We start from the raw sequence: 24595 nt of genomic DNA on the forward strand, positions 1-24595 counted from the left end.
TACTTACCTTTAATATATTCATATATTCCACAGCTTAACAACTGCCATGCCTTCATAACTGCTTTACTTAAACTGTGGTCAATTTAATAATGTCAAATTATACAACTAGATATCGTTAACTCTGGAATAAATTAACTAATCTGTCGATATGTATATTATATATGTCATGTCTGTCTGTACAATGATGTCATACGACCTTTGACCTGGATATATCTATATATAATTTACGTAATGACCCATTTTTTACCGGCAACGTTTGTCGTTTGCGTCAACGTTTAGTCCCATACAATATCACATAGCCAATGTGTGTCTTGTTAACGTGACAGAAGGTGAGTTTACACATGTCTGGGCAGAGTTTATGTTGCATAGTATAAGGACCTCGCAGTAATATACTCACAATTGTCTGAACTCATACCTATACTAGTATCAGTGTGTAATAGGGAACTTGCAATCCAGACTGAGCATGCTCAGATGCAACGGACTATGGGATTATCTGTGGTTATTGTAATACCTAATCTGGAGCTATCGATAAAATAAACATCCCACAATGGTCAGGGTGACCACGAATTGATTATTTGTACTTACAAACATGTAACATTATTGTTTACAATGTTAATTGATTAGTATTTATTATCACATTTCCCATGATGCAACATTCAACATGGCGGGTTTGCAAGTTCCCTATTGATCAACGATCCAATGACGTAATTTATGACACCTATCAAACATAACGTTGTGGGGCTTCTAGTGTCTACAACTACCCTAATTACAGGATGGTCACATTCGCACAAAATAGCCATCATTATCACCACTTTCGTAATCTCCCACATGCAACTGCAGTGTGTTTAGTTTGTGTCTACCTTAGTGAGCCGAGAACTGTTTTCCGCAATTTATTATAATATATCTCTCGCTTTTTCATTTTATTCATTTATTTATTTATTTATTTATTTATTTATTTATTTATTCATTCATTTCAATTTTGTTTCATACAATTGTAATTTAACTCTAACGAGATTCTGTCAAGGTTTTAAGTTTTTAAGAATTAAATTCCAGCCCACATCGTTGGGGTAAACCGTTTCCTTTCTTTGATGTTTTGCGGTAGTTTGGTGGAACAGCAATGGCCAAAAACCAAAATATAAACTACGATAAAACTAAGTCTCCGAGTAAGTCACGAAGTCAACGAACATTCATTTTGATGGCAGAATTTCGATTAGCAGTATTGCCACTATTGCATAGAAACAAAACGATATGGAAAAGAATCATGGGTTACAAACTTTGTATTTTGTGTAATCAAAATGCAAGCTGTAGAAAACGAGATTCACTTTCTTTGCGTAATAGTACAAATAACACAGAATGCATCACTATGTTAGTCAACGAAAGATCAAAGTGTTATTAATGACCAACCAGGTTAAGAATATAGACTTTTCATCCCTAAATTATATCATTCCCTTACGGAAGGTAAAACTTGTTCTTTTCATTCACTTTCACTTTATCAGACTGAGTATGGATTTGGCATTGGTTCGAAAATTAGCCGGAAGTGATGTATAAGTCTTGCAGGGCAACTTGTATTGTCGACTGCTTCTATTGTTCACCTCCGCCTACATTCTGATCAGTGTTACTCAGTACTGTTAAGTGAAAGTGAATGAAACCAACACAATTTATCTTGTTAACATCTAAGTTTTATTAAACATGTTTAATTCACAAGGTATCCTTTCTCTTTAAATGCATCTGCTAAACTTATAGTACTGCCTTATATCTTTTTTGTAATGTGTAATTCAAATATCACAGTAATAAAACTCAATTTATGCTCTATCAAAAACACATCTATATAAGTAAACAAAGAAGTACACATCAATACGTTGGCATAAAAAAATTTCAAAATTGAGAATTATGAAAAATAAAACAAAAAACTTTCAAGGAATTTACAATCTGCAAATTGGAGTGTGTAAAAAGTAAAAGGCGTTTGACATTTTACATGCCTCTTTGAGTATATGCACATCAATCGTGTATTATATCTATTTATGTTATATTTCGTAAACGTTTAGTTTAAAATGCACTAGTGAAATAACGGATTCCTAGACCGAAGTATTGCTGTGACGATTGCAGCTCAATCCGCATTCCCGAAAGCGAAAGTTACATTTTGAAATCGTTTCCCTATGAGTCATCAGAAACGTATCAAATTGACATAATATCTTCTCGATTTCTTTTTTCAATAAAGACAAATCAGAGGTAACGTTTGAATTATATATCAGTGCTAATTGCCATTTATTTGCCTATGCAATATTCCATGCAGAATATTTAAATAGTTGGTTGTTGAATATGATTCTCGATGGGTGTTAATTTTGCCAATGTTCTATCAAGTGATATATGTTCACATGACCCAGCATACCACAAGGGAGTTGTTGTCATGGAAAACAGAGTGACTATGATATAGGTGTAGCCATGGTATACAGTGATTTCTCGTAATAGGTGATCTCGTGAAGTTGGATATGTGAATAAGAAACACTTTAATAGTTATGTGGAAACAGCTCAAGATTTCTAGATTCAAGCCTACCCTTTAATAATCTCAATGTTCATTCACCTTACTCTTTACCAAACCCTATCATGTCCATGCCTACTTTTCCCCACCATGGCATATAATCTCTTACAGAAGAAGGCATTTCAGGTACCTTGCTCCACCCACTTTCCCACCATCCACTCTTCAACCTGTTATAAGAAGGTGTGTCACCCTCACCCATAATAACCTCATATTGGTTAGTTTCCTCCTTGTCTATATGTGTTCTTATCACTATTTTTCTATCCGAACCAGATACAGTTATCTTCACATCCTTCCATAGCTGTAAAAAAAAAAGTGAAAATGAATTACAGTACATGATATCAACGCATTGAGTTGTTGAATGAAAATAGTCCATCCTATTGAAATTATACATTAATACCATATTCCATGTTAATTGTACAATGTAATTGTCAAAAATGGTAATTTATACAAATTGCACATCACAATCAAAAGCTACATCAAACACATGTGCTTTGTTGTGTTTGATGAAGTTACCAAATTATATGAATTTGGAAGTTTGCATTCTTAAAGTATAGTCTAATTACCGAAAATATTTAATTATGCAAATTTCTCATTTAAACTAAAAGCTACATCAAAAAGCTTTAAAATACATGTGCACTTTGTTAGGTTTGATTTATGATGTACCAATATATATATATATATATATATATATATATATATATATATATATATATATATATATATATATATATATAAATGAAAGAAGACGAGTCTGATATTACATAGTGGAATTACACTACGGACCGTTTCACCCGAAGGATCGTCAGGTGTAATAGTGTGGTTTAATAGTATTCGTTAGCTATACATCCTGCATTATGTACATAACTTGTGTGTGTTCACTGATGGCTGTGTGTACACAAAAAGATTGACAACAAAGGTTACGTATTATTAAGTAAGAACTTGTTAGCGTGCCGGCATTTACTGATTAATTCAGTTCTGCTGTTCAAGTTCGTTGATTTGTCGGCAGTTATAATAAAATATTTTTCCCAGAGGCATAGTTGACATCGTTTGGTAACGTTAGAGTATGAGGAAGCCTGCTTGAGAACTGACCAGTGTACGTCGTAATTAATGTTGCTGTCTTTTAGGTGCCAAATGTATTTACTGAGTGCAGTGTCTTTCTTCTTGTGATCAAGTTTAAATGAAGACTTGTGGTTGTTAAACCTGCTTTTGAATTCTGTGTCACTAACGCCTATGTATGATTTGTGATCTTGATTAGTGGTGACTGTTGCTTTGTAAACAACGCTTTTTATGAGGCATTTTCCTGCGAGAGGGCACTCCTTTGGTTTTCTGCAGTTACAGGTATTTTGTTGTGTTTGCTTAGCTTTTGAAAGTATGGCTTTATTATGACCGCTGATTAATTTACCCATGTTGTCCATGCAACTATAGCTCACTTTGGTATTATTACGGTTGAAGATTTTATGCAGTACACTGGATATAGGGAAATGCTTGTCGATGAGGTTGAGAAATTTTCTACCGATGTTTGTTGAAACGTGTTTACTGTAAGGTGGGTTGAACCAAGTTATATTACGGCTGCGATTCCGCTTGCGTTGAGTGTGTCTTGTTTGGTCAAATTTGAGGGTGTGATTATATCCTGCTTCATTGAGTGCATCTTGGTAGGATGATGTAGTGGCGTCGAATAGTTGTTCATCACTGGAAATGTTGGATAGTCGTTGGTTTACCGAGCTGGGTATGGTCTTAATTATGGCTTTAGGATGGTTTGATTTCTTGTTGACGTAGTGGGTGGTGTTATTTGGTTTTGTGTACGGTCGGTATGACTCGTCACGCAAGTTGAAAGTGACATCAAGGAAGTTGACAATTTTGATACCTTGGTCGGTGGTGATTCTAAGGCCGAGTTTCTTAAATTCTGAAGTTAGCTGCTTGGCTACTTTGTTGGCTTTCGATGGTGAATGGTTACGGAGTACAGCTAGGCCATCATCCCTGTATAATCCTACCTCATTATCAAACATATGTTTGACTTTACTAAGTAAGTAGGTGCCTATAAGTTCGCAAGTTTCTGCTCCGTCATAGCAGCCCATAGTAATATCAAATTGGTAGGGCGGGTTAGACTTGTGCCATGGTGAATCATCGTGGAAAAGTAGGGTTTTCTTTGTATGCATAATTATTTCCTTTTCTTCGTTCTTGATATCTGTAAAATTTGATGCGAAGTCAAGTGCTTCATGTAGAAGTTTCTGGGTGATTGATGGGTAGAATTCAACTACATCAAACGTGAGGAAAGAGCATGATTGCTTATTGGTAATAGATGTGAACCATTCAATGACAGAATTAGTGTTTTTCCATTGATAGGTATTAGTGGCCTTGATAATGTCCTTGTTAATGCGGTCGAGTATGGTTTTACTTACAATTCCGATTTCACTTTTTGCGGGGTTGATTAGTCTACATTGAACGTGGTTGGGAAAGTTATCTTTATGGTCCTTGATTGTAATGAATGCTGGTTTCTGCGCAAGTGTTTCAATTCTATCATCCAGTTGAAGTTTCTCTGCGATACATTTTGCTTCGGCATTGATTTGTCCGGTTTGTGAAGTGGAAGTCCTCCTGTATTTCGCTGTGGTATTGTCTTTTAACAGTTTTTTGTATTCTTCCTTCTGTAACTTGTAATGATTGTTAGTTTTGTCGGCTGGGATAAACATGTTTTCAGACTGTTTGATACATTTAGCATCTTTGCGTAGCTTATTTAAAAATTGACATTTGATGTTCCTAAATTTTATGTTCTCGATAACATGTAGCAGATCTTCTTCAAACTTAATCATTTCATCAATCTGGGGTGGTGTTTTTCTTGATTTAAAGCCGTAGGTTTCCTTCTGCTTAGGTTTGGCCTCTGGATGAAGGTAGAAGAAGGCTTTCCATCTCATTCTTTTTATCACGCTTTCAGTTTTCTCGATTAATCTTTTTGTGTACTCACGGTCATCTGGTAGTAGGATATTCTTCATGGAGTATCGGAAGTTCACTCGTTCCATTATTGACAAAAGTAGGAGAGTGCTCAACAAGTAGGAGCAATTAAATACATATAATTTCATTCTTCTTTCGCCAAGTAGAGTGCTCGATCACAAGTCTAACCCGCCCTACCTATTTGATATTACTATGGGCTGCTATGACGGAGCAGAAACTTGCGAACTTATAGGCACCTACTTACTTAGTAAAGTCAAACATATGTTTGATAATGAGGTAGGATTATACAGGGATGATGGCCTAGCTGTACTCCGTAACCATTCACCATCGAAAGCCAACAAAGTAGCCAAGCAGCTAACTTCAGAATTTAAGAAACTCGGCCTTAGAATCACCACCGACCAAGGTATCAAAATTGTCAACTTCCTTGATGTCACTTTCAACTTGCGTGACGAGTCATACCGACCGTACACAAAACCAAATAACACCACCCACTACGTCAACAAGAAATCAAACCATCCTAAAGCCATAATTAAGACCATACCCAGCTCGGTAAACCAACGACTATCCAACATTTCCAGTGATGAACAACTATTCGACGCCACTACATCATCCTACCAAGATGCACTCAATGAAGCAGGATATAATCACACCCTCAAATTTGACCAAACAAGACACACTCAACGCAAGCGGAATCGCAGCCGTAATATAACTTGGTTCAACCCACCTTACAGTAAACACGTTTCAACAAACATCGGTAGAAAATTTCTCAACCTCATCGACAAGCATTTCCCTATATCCAGTGTACTGCATAAAATCTTCAACCGTAATAATACCAAAGTGAGCTATAGTTGCATGGACAACATGGGTAAATTAATCAGCGGTCATAATAAAGCCATACTTTCAAAAGCTAAGCAAACACAACAAAATACCTGTAACTGCAGAAAACCAAAGGAGTGCCCTCTCGCAGGAAAATGCCTCATAAAAAGCGTTGTTTACAAAGCAACAGTCACCACTAATCAAGATCACAAATCATACATAGGCGTTAGTGACACAGAATTCAAAAGCAGGTTTAACAACCACAAGTCTTCATTTAAACTTGATCACAAGAAGAAAGACACTGCACTCAGTAAATACATTTGGCACCTAAAAGACAGCAACATTAATTACGACGTACACTGGTCAGTTCTCAAGCAGGCTTCCTCATACTCTAACGTTACCAAACGATGTCAACTATGCCTCTAGGAAAAATATTTTATTATAACTGCCGACAAATCAACGAACTTGAACAGCAGAACTGAATTAATCAGTAAATGCCGGCACGCTAACAAGTTCTTACTTAATAATACGTAACCTTTGTTGTCAATCTTTTTGTGTACACACAGCCATCAGTGAACACACACAAGTTATGTACATAATGCAGGATGTATAGCTAACGAATACTATTAAACCACACTATTACACCTGACGATCCTTCGGGTGAAACGGTCCGTAGTGTAATTCCACTATGTAATATCAGACTCGTCTTCTTTCATTTTTATGTATGATAGCTCTCCAAGGTGATCGAGCACTCTACTTGGCGAAAGAAGAATGAAATTATATGTATATATATATATATATATATATATATATATATATATATATATATATATATATATATATATATATATATATATATATATACAGGTTTTGAAAATCTGAACCAAATTATATGCTATAGACCCTACAGAACTGTTTCGTGAGGTGCGTAGTCCTTACTCATCAGGGGTAGAATGGAATATAGTATCTGCGTTTCCTTACCGTTAAATTCTATTATTCTAACAGGGAATATCTACCTAGTAACATAGCGTATTAGCATATTAAATAAAATAATTAAATCATTATTGCAGAACAATTAACTATGACTAAAATGTAAATTACCACATTAGTGGCCATATGGATAAGGATTAGAGATATTTATTTTGGATTTTTAATTCATAAAACAACTTCATTATGGCTTCCTACTTGAAAAATGAATGTAAAATAAATTGTGTTTGTAACTCAATACATTACAAAATGCTAAAATATTACACATTTATCAGTCTTTTGCAATTCATTGAGTTACAAACACAGATTTGGTCTGATATTTTACATTCATTTTTCAAGTAGGACGCCATGATACAAATTGTTTTATAAATTAAAAATCCAAAATAAATACCCAATCCTCATCCATATGACCACTTTAAGAGATGAAAGTACACATTATGCAAAACCCGGTGCTTCACCCTGATTGATATTCACCTGCTGATCATTCACGCAATTACCATGATTATCTGTGATGAATCAGCATACACCGGTAATTGTAGATGGACAAAGTCATGATTCTGATTAAAGCGATGTTATGCAATACCAAGAGATTTCGTGGCAAACCGATCGAGATTTCAGCCTGTTATTCGCAAACCCCCAAAAAAATCGCAGACAAAATCAATAAATAAAACGATACCACAACTTTACCAGTCAAGTGGCACATGTGCACATCATTTTGTTAGTGACATGTGCACATTTGATCGGATGGCGGCCATATTTGTAGTGAAAAATCTAGTAGAAATTTATACTGCAGAACTCGAAAATTGAGACTTGACTCTTATGTCCAGCCCATATTATCAGATGCAAGCTTTCTTTTAAGACAATGACGTCTGACCTTGATTTTCAGGGTCAATAATCAAAATCATGCTATTTCTTACATATCACAAACACTTTGGAGTATTTAAATGATGCCAATATCTACTAAATCATGTACACAGGTAATATAGGAGAATTACAGCTATCTTACTTTTATCATATTTGAATGACAAATACATTACTTACGTGATAGCATATAGAGACTGCATTCACGTTTCTAGCCCCAAATATCATTATCGGGTGTAAGTTCTATTTTAATACCTTAACATTTTACCTTGATCTTAACCGTCATGGTCAATTATCACTTTGTGGTATTTAAGCGACCACTATTTTATAGATCATGGGCATAGATAATAAAGAACACATGCATTAATGTTGGTGCTCATAGCACTTTTTTACTGAATGGCAGCCATATTTGGTGTAAAGATCAAACATTTATGTAACAGCTCTGGAAGCTTAAGACATAGAGATTTCATTCAAGTGTCTACTCCTGTAGTATAAGATGTCTCTTTTACTTTTATATTTGTCCCTGGTTTTACTTTCTGATTCAAAATTCAACAAAACAAAAACAATCTATTTCATTTCATTGAAGACTTGTACGGTTTTAAACAACATCATCGCCACATCATTCAATGCGTTATTTTACTGAACACATTTCACACCTATTTATATTTATTCCATAGCAGCAATGCATTCTATGCAACAACGAGCTATGTTTCAAGTGACATCCCTGTCAAAATGTAAAACAAAGTCATGTCTCTAACATTGCAAACAAACTGTAGATTGATACTTTGAAATTTACATCTTCTTTTATTCAAATTCAAATGATCATTTCACAAGTTGGCAGTATAGAAATGACACTCACCCTCTTTCCAACTTTCTTTGATTCAACTTCCCACATTTTACAACAGTGTTGTAATAGCTTTCGTTCCTCTTCAGTTAGGTCGTCTTTCAGCTCACGAATTACGGCCTGAAAACTATCCGCAGTCACTGGTGGGGAGCAATATTTGGTGTAATCATATAATGTTGGAGAAGGTTGAGATGTCTCTTTCTTAGTTTCTGTTTCTTCAGCTGGTCGATCTTTGTTCTGTTCTCCAACAGGTGCTGCAGCAGCATTTTCCTTGTTCTGTTCTCCAACAGGTGCTGCAGCAGCATTTTCCTTGTTCTGTTCTCCAACAGGTGCTGCAGCAGCATTTTCTGTGCGACTTTCTTCTTTGACATCTGTAAAAGAATCAAAGTAAATAACTGGTCATGCTACATAGGCAACTGATAGATAATAGGACACTTTTGGTAACCTTCCATTATTTTGTCAGAGGCAAAGTTGAGGACAAAATAATGGATGGGTTACCAAAAGCATTCAATTACTTACAGTAAATGGCCAGGGATTTGTCCTATAATGAAGTTATACTTCGAATTCGATGAGTTTTCAGTTCAACCTTGTTATCTACAGGTAAACTCTTACCCATGTTTATAATAATGACAAAATTCACTATAGAAATTCCATCCCGCATATCTCAGCCAAATAATCCAATGTTGTCCTCAAACATTCAGTGTGAAATCCATTAACCTGGCAAAGACTCATATTGTAACAAAGTAACAGTCCAAATTCGAACAGTATTTCCGTAGCTCTGTTAACCACCCTGGTGTCATGTCAATGAACAAATTCTATATAGAAACCCGCTTCTTGCACGCACAAGTCACTTTGTGGAGAAGTAGTGATAGAGCATGTTCTTGGATAGATAGATACAGAAGAACTAGAGATTCTGTGTTCGAGGCCTGCCAAGGTAAGAGCTATTTTTACACACACTTTACAGAATGGCAGGTGCAGAATTAGGTGTGGGGTAATACATGTTTGTTGCATAGTAACAGTTCTTTGTGTAAAAGGTGTCCTATTAACTGACAAAATGTCCTCTAAATGAAATTGAGAGCACGGTTGAAATAATGGTGGCGAGTCGGAGAGGAGTATAAATAGTAAAATAATACAGGTGAATTGCTCAGGATATATAAACATATGATATTCAACACTTTCCAGTTTGTCCGCATAGGAAATTCTACAAAAACATTTGGCTTTTAAGTTAGATGTTACGAATTGGATTCAAACTCATAGTCATTGGCATCTTAGCATGATAAACATACCAGTGCATATTTTTCGTTGTAGTGAAGTCACATATTGTGTTCAAGAATACTAGTCAATTAGTACTAAACATAATAAAATCGGGAGGTAGTCTTTGTTTTCTTACAATTTAGTATGCGAACAGTATTGTACATAATATATGCTGTATGAAGTAAATGATTTAGTACATTTCGAGCGTCAAGTGTATATTCATATGCCTTACAGATATCTTTGTCATCATCTTTTGTTAGAGCAATGTATCGGTTATGAGAAAAATCGTTATACACGTCTGTATTTTCTTGAGCAAACATATAACAGTTTCCATAATAATAATTATGTGACTGTAAAGAATGCTAATTAAACATCACATGCATAACCAGGGCTCCAGGAAATTCTATAATCATAATCATAATCATAAAAGTATTATTTTACATCAGAAGCTTTAAGGTAACTTTTAAAGCCTGTAATGGAGTTATACATTGTATTTAACATGTTCCTGCCATTAAACGCTCAAGCTGATCTCATTGGTTGACATGTGTAGGGGTAAACTGTTCCTCAGAACAACATAATTGACGTGTGATGTTAGTTTGCTCTATTCAATATTGGAGATGTAACTTTTGCTATTATTGGATGACTGTAGCCCACCTATTCAGGAAATTAAAAAGAATGACATCCGATGACATATCAGAAGTATCTTACGAACACTTTACATTGACCCTTATTTTTAAGCACTATGTTCATCATTCTCTTTCAAATTATATTACCTTCATTTTCCATTGAGTCCAGGCATAATATTTCTTTATCAGAATCACAAATAATTTCGAACTTATGTTGTCCACTCCCAGATGTGAAGATTATGTCGTACGTTTCACCAATGACCTTGACCTCTGCATCTTCCCAAATCTACAATATGATTATAGAAAGCGAACAATAAGTATATTCCCCTGGTGTCGCCGAAAGAAGTGTAGTATTCTTTAAAAGAGGAATTATAAACAGACTGCAAATGATCACGCCATGTCACATATCTATTTAAAAAGTCAGTAAATGACAAATGTCAGGCATTTTATCGACAGTTTCAAGTTGCTGTTTGCAGTAATTACATGACATCGAGTACTGTAAGATACATTCTGTTAATCTATGTTATATGGAATGTCGTTGAAACCTTGAATATGACGACTTCTATTGGCCGAACAAGAGGCGGGCAAATGTTTTAAATGTATACAAATGTATCTATTCACACTACTGCTCGAGTTAATCATGAAATTGGGATTTTTATGTAATCTAGCTTTAGCTTTACGACGTTACCTTCTTTGGTTTGGTTGAATTTGATATAAAATGTAAACAGAAGTTGAGAAGACGTTTATTATCATCCCCTCCGCTGCATTGTCTTCTTTTCACAATATTAACAGCCCTATTGATATGCTGGAATGATATTCGGGGACTGCATTTTATCTTTATATCATCTGTTCGACAGAAAATGTAAAAGAACTGTTTGTATGTGACATTCGATTAGCTCTGTTGATAACAAATCATAATAGCAATTAGCCCAATGTATAATTCTGTCCCATAATCACTTTCGCTCTTTGAAACACAATCTGTGTTCGTTCTCCTTTTCCTTGTCTCTAATTTGTCCGCACCACAGTTACACTTACTTTATATATATATATATATATATATATATATATATATATATATATATATATATATATATATATATATATATATATATATATATATATAAACTATTGGATTCTAGGACAACTGCCCCCCGGACAATTGCCCCCCGGACAATTGCCCCCGAAGGACAACTGCCCCCCGGACAATTGCCCCCGAAGGACAACTGCCCCCCGGACAATTGCCCCCGAAGGACAACTGCCCCCCGGACTACTGCCCCCCAACGAAAAAAAAACTAGTATAGATGTACGGGTTTGTCAATCATTAAAAAGTCACCGTCGGCAACGTACCGCCGCAACTTGCGTACATTATACTCACTACATTCACATGTTTTACTCTTGTTATCTGTGATAATTGTTACGTCATTCATAAATGTTGGCATGATGATATAACGATTATTGCACGCTGTTTAATAATGAATACAATACACGACAGAAGGCTCAGGGCAATTTATGTATTCCGCCAGTGAAGACATCAGTTGGACAACAATCAATATCATATACAGGTGTTGTGAGTCGTACTGTTGAACGGTATAAGTATGGATAGTTCACACTCTCATACTCTCGTACGGGATCGTTCAGGTCACAAGTCGGGAATTAGTCACGACTGAGAAGAGATTTCGGCTTGCCAGAATCACCTACCCGAGTGCTCGTGTGCTTCTGGATGTTTAATTCTCACTTTAAGAATACTTCCAATACAATGGAATTTACACAACCACTAAATATAGAAAATCACACCATAAGATCACGCCATCATAAAAGTTATTATATACTTTTCTCAAACCAATCATGTGAATTTCAGTTACATCATGTTTGCCCAGATTCGTCATCGCCAGTCTATTTCTGACCTATGGCCTACAATGCCGAAATGTAGAATTTATTCCCACAATTCCGAAATACGATATTTTGGATCGTAACACAGGTGCAACTACATGGAACGACATCAAATACAATATCAGGAAAGAACCAACACGACATAGTTTCAAGCGGTCACTTAAAGTGGATTTACTGAAAGAATATATATAGCATAGTTGGCATTCTTCACCGAACTTTCTTCTCATCACTTGTAAAATGACTGGAGTCACCATTTACTGTCACCAAAGTCTTACGAGAATGTACATTCTGAGTCTCAATATTTTTTCTACTTTTGACTCGTTTTCTATCTTGTTACCTGTATATTTTGTATTGAACTGATAATAAATAAATCTTTTCCAGTAAAAAAATGACTTCGTGTTTGTATTTGTACAAACCCGTACATCTGTAATACTAGTTTTTTTTTTCGTTCGGGGGCAGTAGTCCGGGGGGCAGTTGTCCTTCGGGGGCAGTTGTCCGGGGGGCAATTGTCCTTCGGGGGCAGTTGTCCGGGGGGCAATTGTCCTTCGGGGGCAATTGTCCGGGGGGCAGTTGTCCTGTTACCAAACTATTGCGCTCTGCCACTTCGGTATAGATCACTGTCTTAGCAGATTGATACTCACCGAGTTATATATATATATATATATATATATATATATATATATATATATATATATATATATATATATATATATATATATATATATATATATACTCCCTGAGTTATATATAAATATATACATAACTTAACAAAGCTATTCCGATAGTAAGTCGATACATGGAATACATGCAATGTCTATGTTTTCCAAGTACCAATAATTTTTGCAAGCATTACACTAAGTATGCCATCGGTAGGTTCTAGTTTCTGTTTTTTTTTAAATATTTTAATGTAACTACCTACGATTGGCCTCTTCTTTCATTTTCAGGGATTACCTAACAGATTTGGTTCTGTTGTATGTACAGCTGAAAATGAAACAACTCAGAAATGTAATTTATCTGCCATGCTATATTAACTTTGATATGTCCATACGATATTATTGCCACAAGGTTACCTTGGATTGTATTTTCCCGAGTGGTTTTGCAGCACAGCAGATGTCGACAGCTGTCAGTAGTGATTTCATATTTATAAAATCCAGTTCCAGATAATAGAGTCAAGATGTATTTTTCTCCGTATATTTTAATTTCTGCATGTTTCAGTATCTGGAATTATTAATATGAGTAGAGTATTTCATAATGTGAAAAGTAGATTGAAACGACATCATACATAATAATTTATATGCTAATCCATATCGTCACTTTAAAGCACTATATTATGGCAATTGCTCATATTGGAGGGGGAAATTAACCAAGACTACATAAATATATTCTTTATATCAATTTTCCTTGCGTTTGTGCCCCTTCACATACACGACAGTGAATTAATCAACATAAAACCGCAGAGTACCTAGGCTTAGTTAGTTATGTTTACGAAAAAACAAACAATAAATAAATTAAAAAAAAACAGCAAACACTAAATACACAAATCAATCAATCAATCAATCAATAAACAAGTACAGCATCATCATGAGAGTAATTACAAATCATTATCAAATACAAGAATTAATATAATGTACTCACACATTTGCTGGCACTCAATTTGAATGGACCAATCACGAAACCCAGTAATGCATTTCTTGCAATTAATTAGCTCAATCCATCTTTAGTGTGTCATGTTTAGTAACTGTGTGTGTACTTTCGGGTTCCTATGTTTTGATTAGTGACGATATTCCCAACCTTGTCTTTGACTTTGTGGGTTAACAATTCAACAATTTGTACCAGTTTTTATTTGTATATCCGTACTGTCGATCTTGTTGTTCTATCTACTGAAATAAACCAATCTAATCTAATCTAATCTAAACTTGTACGACAAACAGCCACAGCCGTAGTGATCAAATCGTGTGTATGATTGGGCCCTTCAAATTGAGTGCTGGAGATTTTTCAATGCAGGATGTCATGCTTAGAAATTGTCAGAATTGCTGCCTTCCAGTTGACTATGACGACAAGTGCGCCTGGTAAATATGTGAGTTCTAAGCATGTTCGTTCTAGAGATTTGGATTTTAACTGATCAGAAGTCAAATTGGCAATAATTTCACGTCTTAAAAATATACTACTCGCATTTGGTAGGGATCAGTCACACCCCTTCTGGGGTATGTACAATTGTGGCCATTTCGCATATGGGAAAACATATAGCAATTCTTGTTGTTGATAATGATTTGTAATTATTCTATTGTTGATGCTTATCAGTATTTATTTATTCATTTGTTTATTGTTCGTTTCATTGTGTGTTTTTTTTCGAAAACATAACTAACTAAGCCTGAGTGCCCTGTGATATAGCAACAAATACTGATTTTACCTCCTCTGGTACTTCTTGAACTAATTTCAAACAGTAATCTATGAGTTCTTTATCGCTGCCTTTCAGTACGTCACAACCTTTTCGTCCAAGTTCTTGTATAGCCTTGTCGATGTGTTCAAATGATACCTTGGGATTGCAATATATTCTACAATGTGCTGTGAGGGATTGGAACCAATGGGGATAAGAAATAGTGGGCAGTGGGTTAAATTTTATAAAAATAAGAGTTTGGAATAACCATTAACACCAGAATGATGAATTAGGGTTCGACATTACTTCATATAAATTTTGACGTCATTCTATATTACCTTTGACTTATACAAATGTGTAATAAATATAATTGAGTGTTTGCATATAAAGTGAGCCAAGGCAATACGTAATGCAATACAAATATGAAATTAGGGAACGGTCAGAATGTGCAGTAGGGGAGCTGAGGAGAAAATGTTGACATTGTTGTAGTCATTATTTTCACACATATAATTCTCAAGGACTGCTGATGTTTAGGTATTTTGAATTTAATGTCCTAATGACTCATATTCTGTCGATTTTAGAGTTTTAAAATGGCATTTAAACTTCAATAGATAATTTCAGAAATGATGAAACTTTGTGTTACAAAAGATATCACCAACTCATACACACCAACAGCAAAGAATTTTTTCCTAAATTTTAATTTTTAAAAATGTTTTGTCTATTTTTTCAAAAATCCACAAAATATGGTCATTTGGTTACCATGGCAACTTGTATTCATTAAATGACCACTTTTTTAACCCAGCATGACAAACTACACAATACGCAAATAAAAGATTACTATTGGATTTATAATGCTATATTTCAGATGCTTATGTACATAATGGAAACATAATTTTTGTGTCTACCATATGTTTCCATGGAAACAGCTATCCTATTTTATACGATTTATATTCCAACAGGTACCACCAACTGATACATACCAAAAGCAAGGAAATTGTTTCACTATATTATTTTTTTTCAATGTTTTATGTCAAATTTGGAAAAACGATTAACATATTATGGTGATTTTGGTTACCATGGCAACCAATGTTCATAAAATTACCCCCATTTTGAATCAGCATAACAAACAATCCCTGTTAGGGTGGTTAATTTTCAAATAAACGTTAATATTATTAAAATAATTATTATATGATATTATTTTATTATTATTATTATTATTATTATTATTACAAGTGGAGGGGTTTAAATAGTACATAATAATGAAAAATGTTGGGAGAACATTAGAAGAATATCACTTTTGGTTTGTGTGTATACGTAGGAGGTGTAAAGGTTGACGTCTTACACCCATAACTAATTATTCAATATTTCCCATTCAAGCTTCAAGTCGTAACAATTGGGAGCTTGGTACTTGCCATGTATATGAATAAAAGTATGACAATATTACTTTTATTTATGACTAAATTGGCACTAGCACTGCGGCCCAGCGAAGATCTCAATTGTCCAGTATTCCCCGAAGCATTTAGGCACTAATATTTGATTGACAGCTACGGTATTGGTAGCGATGACTCAGATTTTCACAAATCCCATATGGATTTTTCAGACAGATTGGTGTGCATTTGAAAAAGTTGAACATGAGCTGAGCAAAGATTAGTTGTCATAAAATAATGATGCAAAGTTTAGTGAAAAGAATATCGATTTCATGTTTTTCTGATATGAGCGCAGTAGTACTGTACTGACTGTGGTGAGTGTCCGTGGAACACATATCGCTGACCTGTTGATAGCATTACATGTATTTGCTGACGGATATTAAACTAAAATATACGGAATAACTCGAAACTCTCGATTTTATTTGCCACACAGCTTTCATGAAATTAAAGACTGACTTTTGTGAAAGCAAATGCTAGGTCAGTCTGTATGTATGTATTACGTGTAATTTACTTACAGAATAACGAAGTTAGAGGTCTGTATTTATGTAGATGTACATGGTAAAATGTGCCGGTTTACAGATTACAACATTATGGTTTTCTTAATAAGTTTTAACAACATAGTCAGCGATAGCACATCATTTTCCAGAAAAGAATTTAAAAAATGACAAATCTGAAACCAAGAGATTTTTTACAAAACCCCTTTGGTCTCTATTTATGAATTTTCAGACCGATTGGTGCGCATTTGAAAAAGTTGAACGTGGGCAAAGTTCAGTTGTCATAAGAGAACACGGCCATTGTTTTTCTATGGGAAATCTGACATAATATCCGGAAGTAAATGTCAAATTCGCACTCAGCCTACTATCGCTTGATTTAATTTTTTTCATTTTTGCGTTACTTGCGATACAATTTTGAGATTTTAAGTCGTTTGAATCTCTTCTAAAATCGTATGGTTTTGATTTGATTTGATCGCAATCGAAAATGCGATGTCATTGTGCTGGCATGCCATAAAGTTGACTTGACCTGTGTCTTCTGCTACTGTAAAACGTTGTAGAATATTGTTTCATTTACTACAAATTGTACTTTCATGAATAGCCGATAACATGTAATAATATATTAATCCGAATGCAAAAACGTACCTGAAATTATGAAATGTACGGCATACATGTGGAGTGCACGTGATATAGGTCATTCCAGGCATGATGATATTGTTACACTTTGTAACATTGTATCACATTCACAAGTTGTTTACGTGTGTATCTGCACAGCGTGTGTGTACTAAAACAACGCAAATAAAAGGTCACGACCTTGATGGTGACACAACTGCGAAATCATGGATAATTTATCAACATTCCCTTAAAATGGAAGGCATGGAAGGCTACTCATCCTCAACTATATAAAGTGGCACTGTGTTCAATCATAACGCAACTAACTGTTTCCTTGAACGCAACTTTGGATGGATATTTTGGTACACGACTGTCAATGTTGTGTTAAACCGGACCTTATTACTCAAAGACCGACGTAATCGAATGTTACATCGCTTATTATCCATCACGATCATGTCATATATTCAACTGAAGTTTATGTGCTACGTGTGCATATATATATATATATATATATATATATATGTATGTAAATATGATTTACACTGCCAAGAAAGGAAAGTTGAACTTTGTTCATAGCGAAAGGTATGTAGAGCTGATGACTTCGTTAACGTACATCGGTTGTAAATGTCAGCTCAACTGAAAAGGACAAGAATATGTCAAGATGGGGTTCGTTTGTACTAGTCCTGCTTACATGACGGTGCACGAGTCTATATTACTGACTTGACTCTGAGGTAGGAGGGACAATTGTCAGAATCGAGTCCCGGATTACTCCGCATGCAAGCAGGACTACGTTTGTACTAGGTGTATGTCAGATGTATTTCTTTACTAAAACATGGCATTTGTCATGTAAGCATATTTTATGTTTCCATGGAAGCCACTCTCCAATTTTAGATAATCTGTCTTACAATGGAACACTGGTCTAAGACGCCATGTGGAACGTTTGATGTTCGTTCAAACCTTAAGCTTACAATCTTGTTGTGTTGAACTCAGGAGTCGGTCGGAAATAAAAACAGTTTGTTTGTTTTTTGACGTCGGAGCTGCAAATTAGGGTTGCTGCATCTCTTTGATTTGTTTCTTTTGAGAAAAATATGGCAGTCTAGTTTTCAATGGCCACGTCGGTATCGAACGAACGCTAGGTCCCCCTTTGATCTAGACGCATCATGTGTCGTCGCAGTACAATATACTAAGATTAATACTCACAGTGTTACAGCGAAGTGGCTAGCTAGCCTCACAAATAGCAAAGTCATCGGAAATGTGGTCGGATGTACTATCTCTGTTGATAACTGTGTACTCATTTTTTTTTTTTTGATTATTTCATTTTTTATTGATTGGGTCCATCCACACAGCAGCAGTTTTATCATCTTTCAAAAAACTACCCGTGCTTACACAGTGTGTCATGGTGCCGTATATATCGTCTACGACTATTTTTGTCTCGTAAAATAAAATAATAATATCGACATTCCTGTCTCCTAAAATAAAATAAAATTTGAACATGATGAAGAGAACTATGGCTAGGCATGTCTTACAGTGCAATTTTTTGTTTTATTTATTTATCTTGTTTTAATTTTTGACGTGGGAGCATGGTATATGCACTGCACTGTGCTTTGTCTATATGAATGTGTGTTCGCCGAGATGTATGTAATTTTCCAGGTAGACGCAACAATGGCAAGACAAACAATCCGGACTACGCATGCATTACAAAATATTTGCAATGCCCATTTCTGTTTTTAAGTCAACTTCGTGTAAATTTTAGCAACTTGTAAATTACTGACTATTCCTAGTCGTTCGGCAAAGTCATGTAAACAATAAAGTAGTGACCTGGTCACTGCCTATCTTGCTTGTGTATATTATATGTGTATGGCACACGTGTACCGTTGCATACACACATAAATGCAGTGCACATGACATGCGTGATTCGCGTGATAACTATAGCTACATTGTAATACATTCTAGTGACCTCAGTCGCCATCTTTATAACAGTGCACTAGTCAGCAAGCTTCACGACTGAGAAATTCTGGATAATAATATTGATATTCCTGTAACAATCGATGTAGTGATACTGTGATCGATCCCAACTATATTGTGTCCTTATCGTTTGAATTTGGCATGTGTAACTGGGACCCGGAAATATGTACGCATACGCGTAGATGATGAGTTCGTTAACGTACATGTTGGTAAATGTCAGCGCAACTGAAAAGGACAAGAATATGTCAAGATGGGGTTGTATTTTCAAGCTGGGTAATTTGTATTAAATCGTAATTTCACACAGTATATCTTTATTTCTGTGTTATGCTGTCATTATTACTAATGGGTGCAGGCTTTTACATGTAATATTTAACAGAAAACTAGTGAAGGCCTGTAATTTTCTGCACATTCCCACACACCAGTTTGTTCATGTATGTCCACATGTGGCACACTCCCTGCGCGTGACATGTTGTAATGTAGTCGGGCCCGTCCATTCGAAATTTGGGATCATATTGGACCTTGTAATCAATATGCCAATAAACTATGTTATAATTAAATTTATCATGTTATTTTCCAGATATGTAGGTGTTTAACCAACAAAACATTTTTTACTCTACTCTATGTTTCCATCTGTCCTATTTTAGGCAACTTGTGTTACAACAGACAAACATGTAGCACCCTCTTTGTGCATGACATGTTGTAAATTATGAAGTCTGGCCTGGCCCTTCGAAATTTGGGATCGTAATTAGACTTTGTAATTGGCACAGATCTTCTGACATACATGTTAAGCTTTTACGACCACTTAGTTTGTGACTCGTTGCATATTTTATTTGGACTTAGAGTAACAAAATATTTGGTATTTTAATAGCAAACCCATTCGATTGTAGGTGTATGTAAGATGTATTTTTTTACTAAAACATGGTATTGTAATGTAAGCGTATTTTATGTTTCCATAGAAACCACTCTCCAAGTTTAGATAATCTGTCTTACAATGGATAGCACTAGTGCATATATGCCAAAAGTAAGGAATTTGTTTGTAAAAAAATAATGCATAATATGATGGTTTGGGTTACCATGACAACAGATGTTCCTGAAATGATAAATATTTTTGCACTCAGCATACCAAACTACTCAAGATAGGGTGGTCAATATGGAAATAAACTATGTTATAATTAAAGTTATCATGTTATTTTCCAGATATGTAGGTGTTTAACCAACACAACATATTTTACTCTATTTATGTTTCCATGGAAACAGCTGTCCTATTTTAAGCAATTTGTGTTACAACAGATAGCCCCATGTCATATATGTCAAAAACAAGGAAATTTGTTCATTAATTTTCATTTCTTTCCATGTTTTTTTGTTAAATTTTTAAAAAATCATCCACATATTATGGTGATTTTGGTTACCATAGCAACGGATGTTAATAAAGTGACCCCTTTTTGAATTCAGCATAAAAAACTACACCAGGTAGGGTGGTTAATATTCAAATAAACTCGATTATCACAAAAATTATTATTATTATTATTATTATATAATATTATTTAATTATTATCAATTACAGCACTTTTTAGCTCTATTGAATTACCGACACTACCGACAGTAGTGTGTCTTGGTATGCACACCCCTCATTCGTGAATACCTCAAACAGTAAATTATGGTTATTCTAGTGTTGTCAATTATATTTAACCATATGAATCCATGCGTTTATACGGCATCTTTGTTTGCAAATCAAAGCAGATAAATTCATTCAAGTTGACTTTAAGAGAAGCTAAAAGAAATCAACCAACCCTTTTGAAGTGATGGTTCCTTATCTTTCTTCACCTTTGGCTTTGCCCCTTTCTCTTTTCTTCCTGAATCTTATTACATGTCAAATAAAAAAAAGTAATACAAACTAAACTACAAGAAACACCTTCTCAGTCAAAAATGTATTCAAAAAATTATTCACTAACAATAGATTGCCAACATCCAATTATCGATTGTGGCATGATAACAATTAATACGAGTCTAAACCCTCTAAACTTACATTATCAAATTTTGACAATAAGCAATATCTTAGCGTTTGAATCTATTCCAAAACATTATTTTACAGTGTAAAGAAACTATTCTATAACTTTATTTCATCATCGGTTTTAATAGGTTTTAATTGATTGGTACGAATTCTGTTTTCATTTGATTTACCTTCGACTTGGTCATCAGGTGCATTTCTTTCATTCTCAACCCGGTTGTGAGAATGACTCGCATCATCACCTGGGTGACGCACAACGACCGTTTCTTTATTTTCCGACGAATCAATATGTATTGGGACGAGATGTTCATTCAAAGATATTTCAAACTTGTTTGTTTCAATGCCAGACGTAAATGTAACAGTTACAGTCAAACCAAACACAGATATGCTGGCGTTTTCCCAAGTCTGTGTGTAAAATAAAAAAGAAAATACATATCAATATCCCAATCAGCTGAAGGTAGAATATTTGTGTTCATGCGTTAGGGAACAAGCTTGAGGCTTGAGTTTTGACTCATTGAACTAATTTTAAACTTCAAGATGAGTTGCACATGCACTGACTATCTAGAGCAAATAATTAATATTCTTAGTCCCACATACAGAGCTTAGAGGGGAATTATAGGAATGACCCACATCCGTCTGTCCAAGGCAGTGTGTACGTCTGCGTGTCCGTCCATGACAACCATATCTCAGACATCCATTCCTCAAGTTCAAACAAACCTTATACAAAGGTTGATCTCTATGGAGTGCACATGCACATCACTTTAATTTCGCGACCCTGACTTTTATGACAAAGTAGCACATCTCCAAAACCTTGATAAATGAATAAATAAATAAATAAATAAATAAATAAATAAATAAATAAATAAATAAATAAATAAATAAATAAATAAATAAATAAATATAGACATCATTGAAGCGTCTATCCCCACATTATTAATAATAAGCTTTCCAATGAGACCTTCACCTACCTTTGACCTTTACCAACATATTCAGGATCAATATTCCAAGAAGTTGAGTATTTACACCCACACTACATTAAGGGCAATCTCTCTATTTATGTCGTGAACTTTGAACTTGATCTCTACCTTCAATGGTCAAATAGAAAATTGCTCAATAACCTATGAAAATTTGCATCTAGCGACACATTTAAGGTATCTGCTAGAATATCACGCTTTGACCTTGACCATCATCTACAAGGCCAAATGCCAAATTGTTCAATAAATGTGTGCCTGCACATTGTTAGATTTTGCTTACTGTTTGAAGAGGCTTGTGACCTTGGCCATCATCTCTCAGATCGAAATTGTATAATGCTCAATGCCTCTGAAAGGTTTGTTCTAAGGGTCGCATTCAAATCGTTTACACTAATATCCCCTTAGGAGATTGTAGGACCACATTTCAGACATCAATTAACAGCACAACACATTCTATGTTGGGGGCTATTGTTGGAATACAGAAGACTTGTTATATGCAAATTTTGATTGCAGAACAACAGGAAGACTCCATTCTGAACGATTAGAAGAAAAATGTTTTAATATTTATCTTACTTGCCTTTCCTTCTTTCTCATTTAATAAAGAGTAACAGTAACGTAAACATGTTTCATCTTCCATTCTGAGGTATCTTGATGAGAATTTCAGTGTCGATATGACTTCACTAATGTTTCGAAAACGTATGCACGGATCACACTTAATAGTGACTGGGTCAGAGTACACTATCAGAAAAAATAAAACATTTCGGTTTATAAATTCAAAGTCTGTAAACTAGTTTCGCAGCGAAAAAACACATTAACAATAATTTGTAGTATAAAACTACATTTAAAAAGATTTTAGAGTAAATATAACCTGGCTTTGAAATAATAGGAGATCTGCACCTGTAAGCCATTGAAATCACACCGGTTACTATGGAAACGGCTTAAATATGTAGATCTCCTTGAAGTTATATCAAATTCATTTTATAGCTGATCGCATCATTTTAAAGTTGTGTTGTAGTTAGTATGCGTTCAGACTTGTTGGAGCGGCTCCAACATGCAAATGTTCTATAGTACTATACTATCAATTTCTTTATAATTCAGGCATTGTACCATCAGCAACCAGGTACAGATGTATGTCTCCTCACACTTCCAATGTCAGCCTAAACACAAATGTCAAATCTAAAACACACTGTGGAATCTTGGTCCACTAAACAGTCCATTACATTGTCATTGATTATAGGTCAGGCTTACATGTAGTCGCTTTGCGTCATATGATAATACGCACTTTATTCAAGAATGGATACAATACAACAAGCATGTAACTTATCTTGTTGTTCATCTATGAGGATACAGGTTCAATATTTGTGTGGTGTGCAAAAGAAGGTCTGGAAAATATTGTAATATTGTAATTTCAGAAATACCTCTTTGTCTGAAGTAGTAATTTAGTAAATATCCAGGCTGTGTATGGTAAAATGATATATCTGACGATCTTCCTTTGCTAACGTAAACAATACTCCCATCATGGACTTTCGTAGCAACAGGTTCTCCGTAGTCGTCGAGGCATATGGCGTATCTATTGTATTCATTACCAGCAGAGAAACTCACCATAAAATATTTCCCTCGTACGGTAAGTTTAGCGTTTTTCAATTCCTATACAGAAAACAAATACAAAATTGGTGTTTCTAGTAGTAATGTCGTTAGAACCACATTGGTTTGTTTTGTTTGTTTATTCATAGGTGTTGGAGACAGACATGGACGTCTCTCTCCAATGTTTATGGTTTATTCATCCATTATAAATTGATAAAACATTATTTTAATTTAAAATCTCAGTAATGAATAAATTACGCACCTGTCGAGGAAGTTCGACAATAAGTTTCTCACAACGTCTTAAACACGTAAGCTCTTCATCGATAAGGTTTCTCCTTGTACCTTCCAAATGTCGAATTAAGTCCTGGATGTCTTTCCTTGTGATGCCATTACTTTC

General features: G+C 34.9%; 1 protein-coding gene across 1 annotated transcript in view; it reads right to left on the bottom strand.

Moving 5' to 3' along the window:
• Nucleotides 1-992: 992 nt before the first annotated feature.
• LOC144445695 (uncharacterized) overlaps nucleotides 993-24595 on the bottom strand; it is a 23901-nt gene continuing 298 nt past the window's right edge. The window contains exons 1-11 of the mRNA XM_078135339.1: nucleotides 24461-24595; nucleotides 24033-24261; nucleotides 23192-23352; nucleotides 21817-22048; nucleotides 21426-21494; nucleotides 15174-15328; nucleotides 13834-13981; nucleotides 11562-11719; nucleotides 11021-11159; nucleotides 9009-9364; nucleotides 993-2837 (exon numbers count right to left, since the gene is read on the bottom strand). The exon at nucleotides 24461-24595 is cut by the window's right edge and continues 298 nt beyond it. Of these exons, the coding sequence (XP_077991465.1) occupies nucleotides 2583-2837; nucleotides 9009-9364; nucleotides 11021-11159; nucleotides 11562-11719; nucleotides 13834-13981; nucleotides 15174-15328; nucleotides 21426-21494; nucleotides 21817-22048; nucleotides 23192-23352; nucleotides 24033-24261; nucleotides 24461-24595 (2037 nt within the window). The 3' untranslated portion in view covers nucleotides 993-2582. The remainder of the gene's footprint in view (nucleotides 2838-9008; nucleotides 9365-11020; nucleotides 11160-11561; nucleotides 11720-13833; nucleotides 13982-15173; nucleotides 15329-21425; nucleotides 21495-21816; nucleotides 22049-23191; nucleotides 23353-24032; nucleotides 24262-24460) is intronic.

This window comes from Glandiceps talaboti, chromosome 14, assembly GCF_964340395.1.
Source record: "Glandiceps talaboti chromosome 14, keGlaTala1.1, whole genome shotgun sequence".
Classification (NCBI taxonomy): domain Eukaryota; kingdom Metazoa; phylum Hemichordata; class Enteropneusta; family Spengelidae; genus Glandiceps; species Glandiceps talaboti.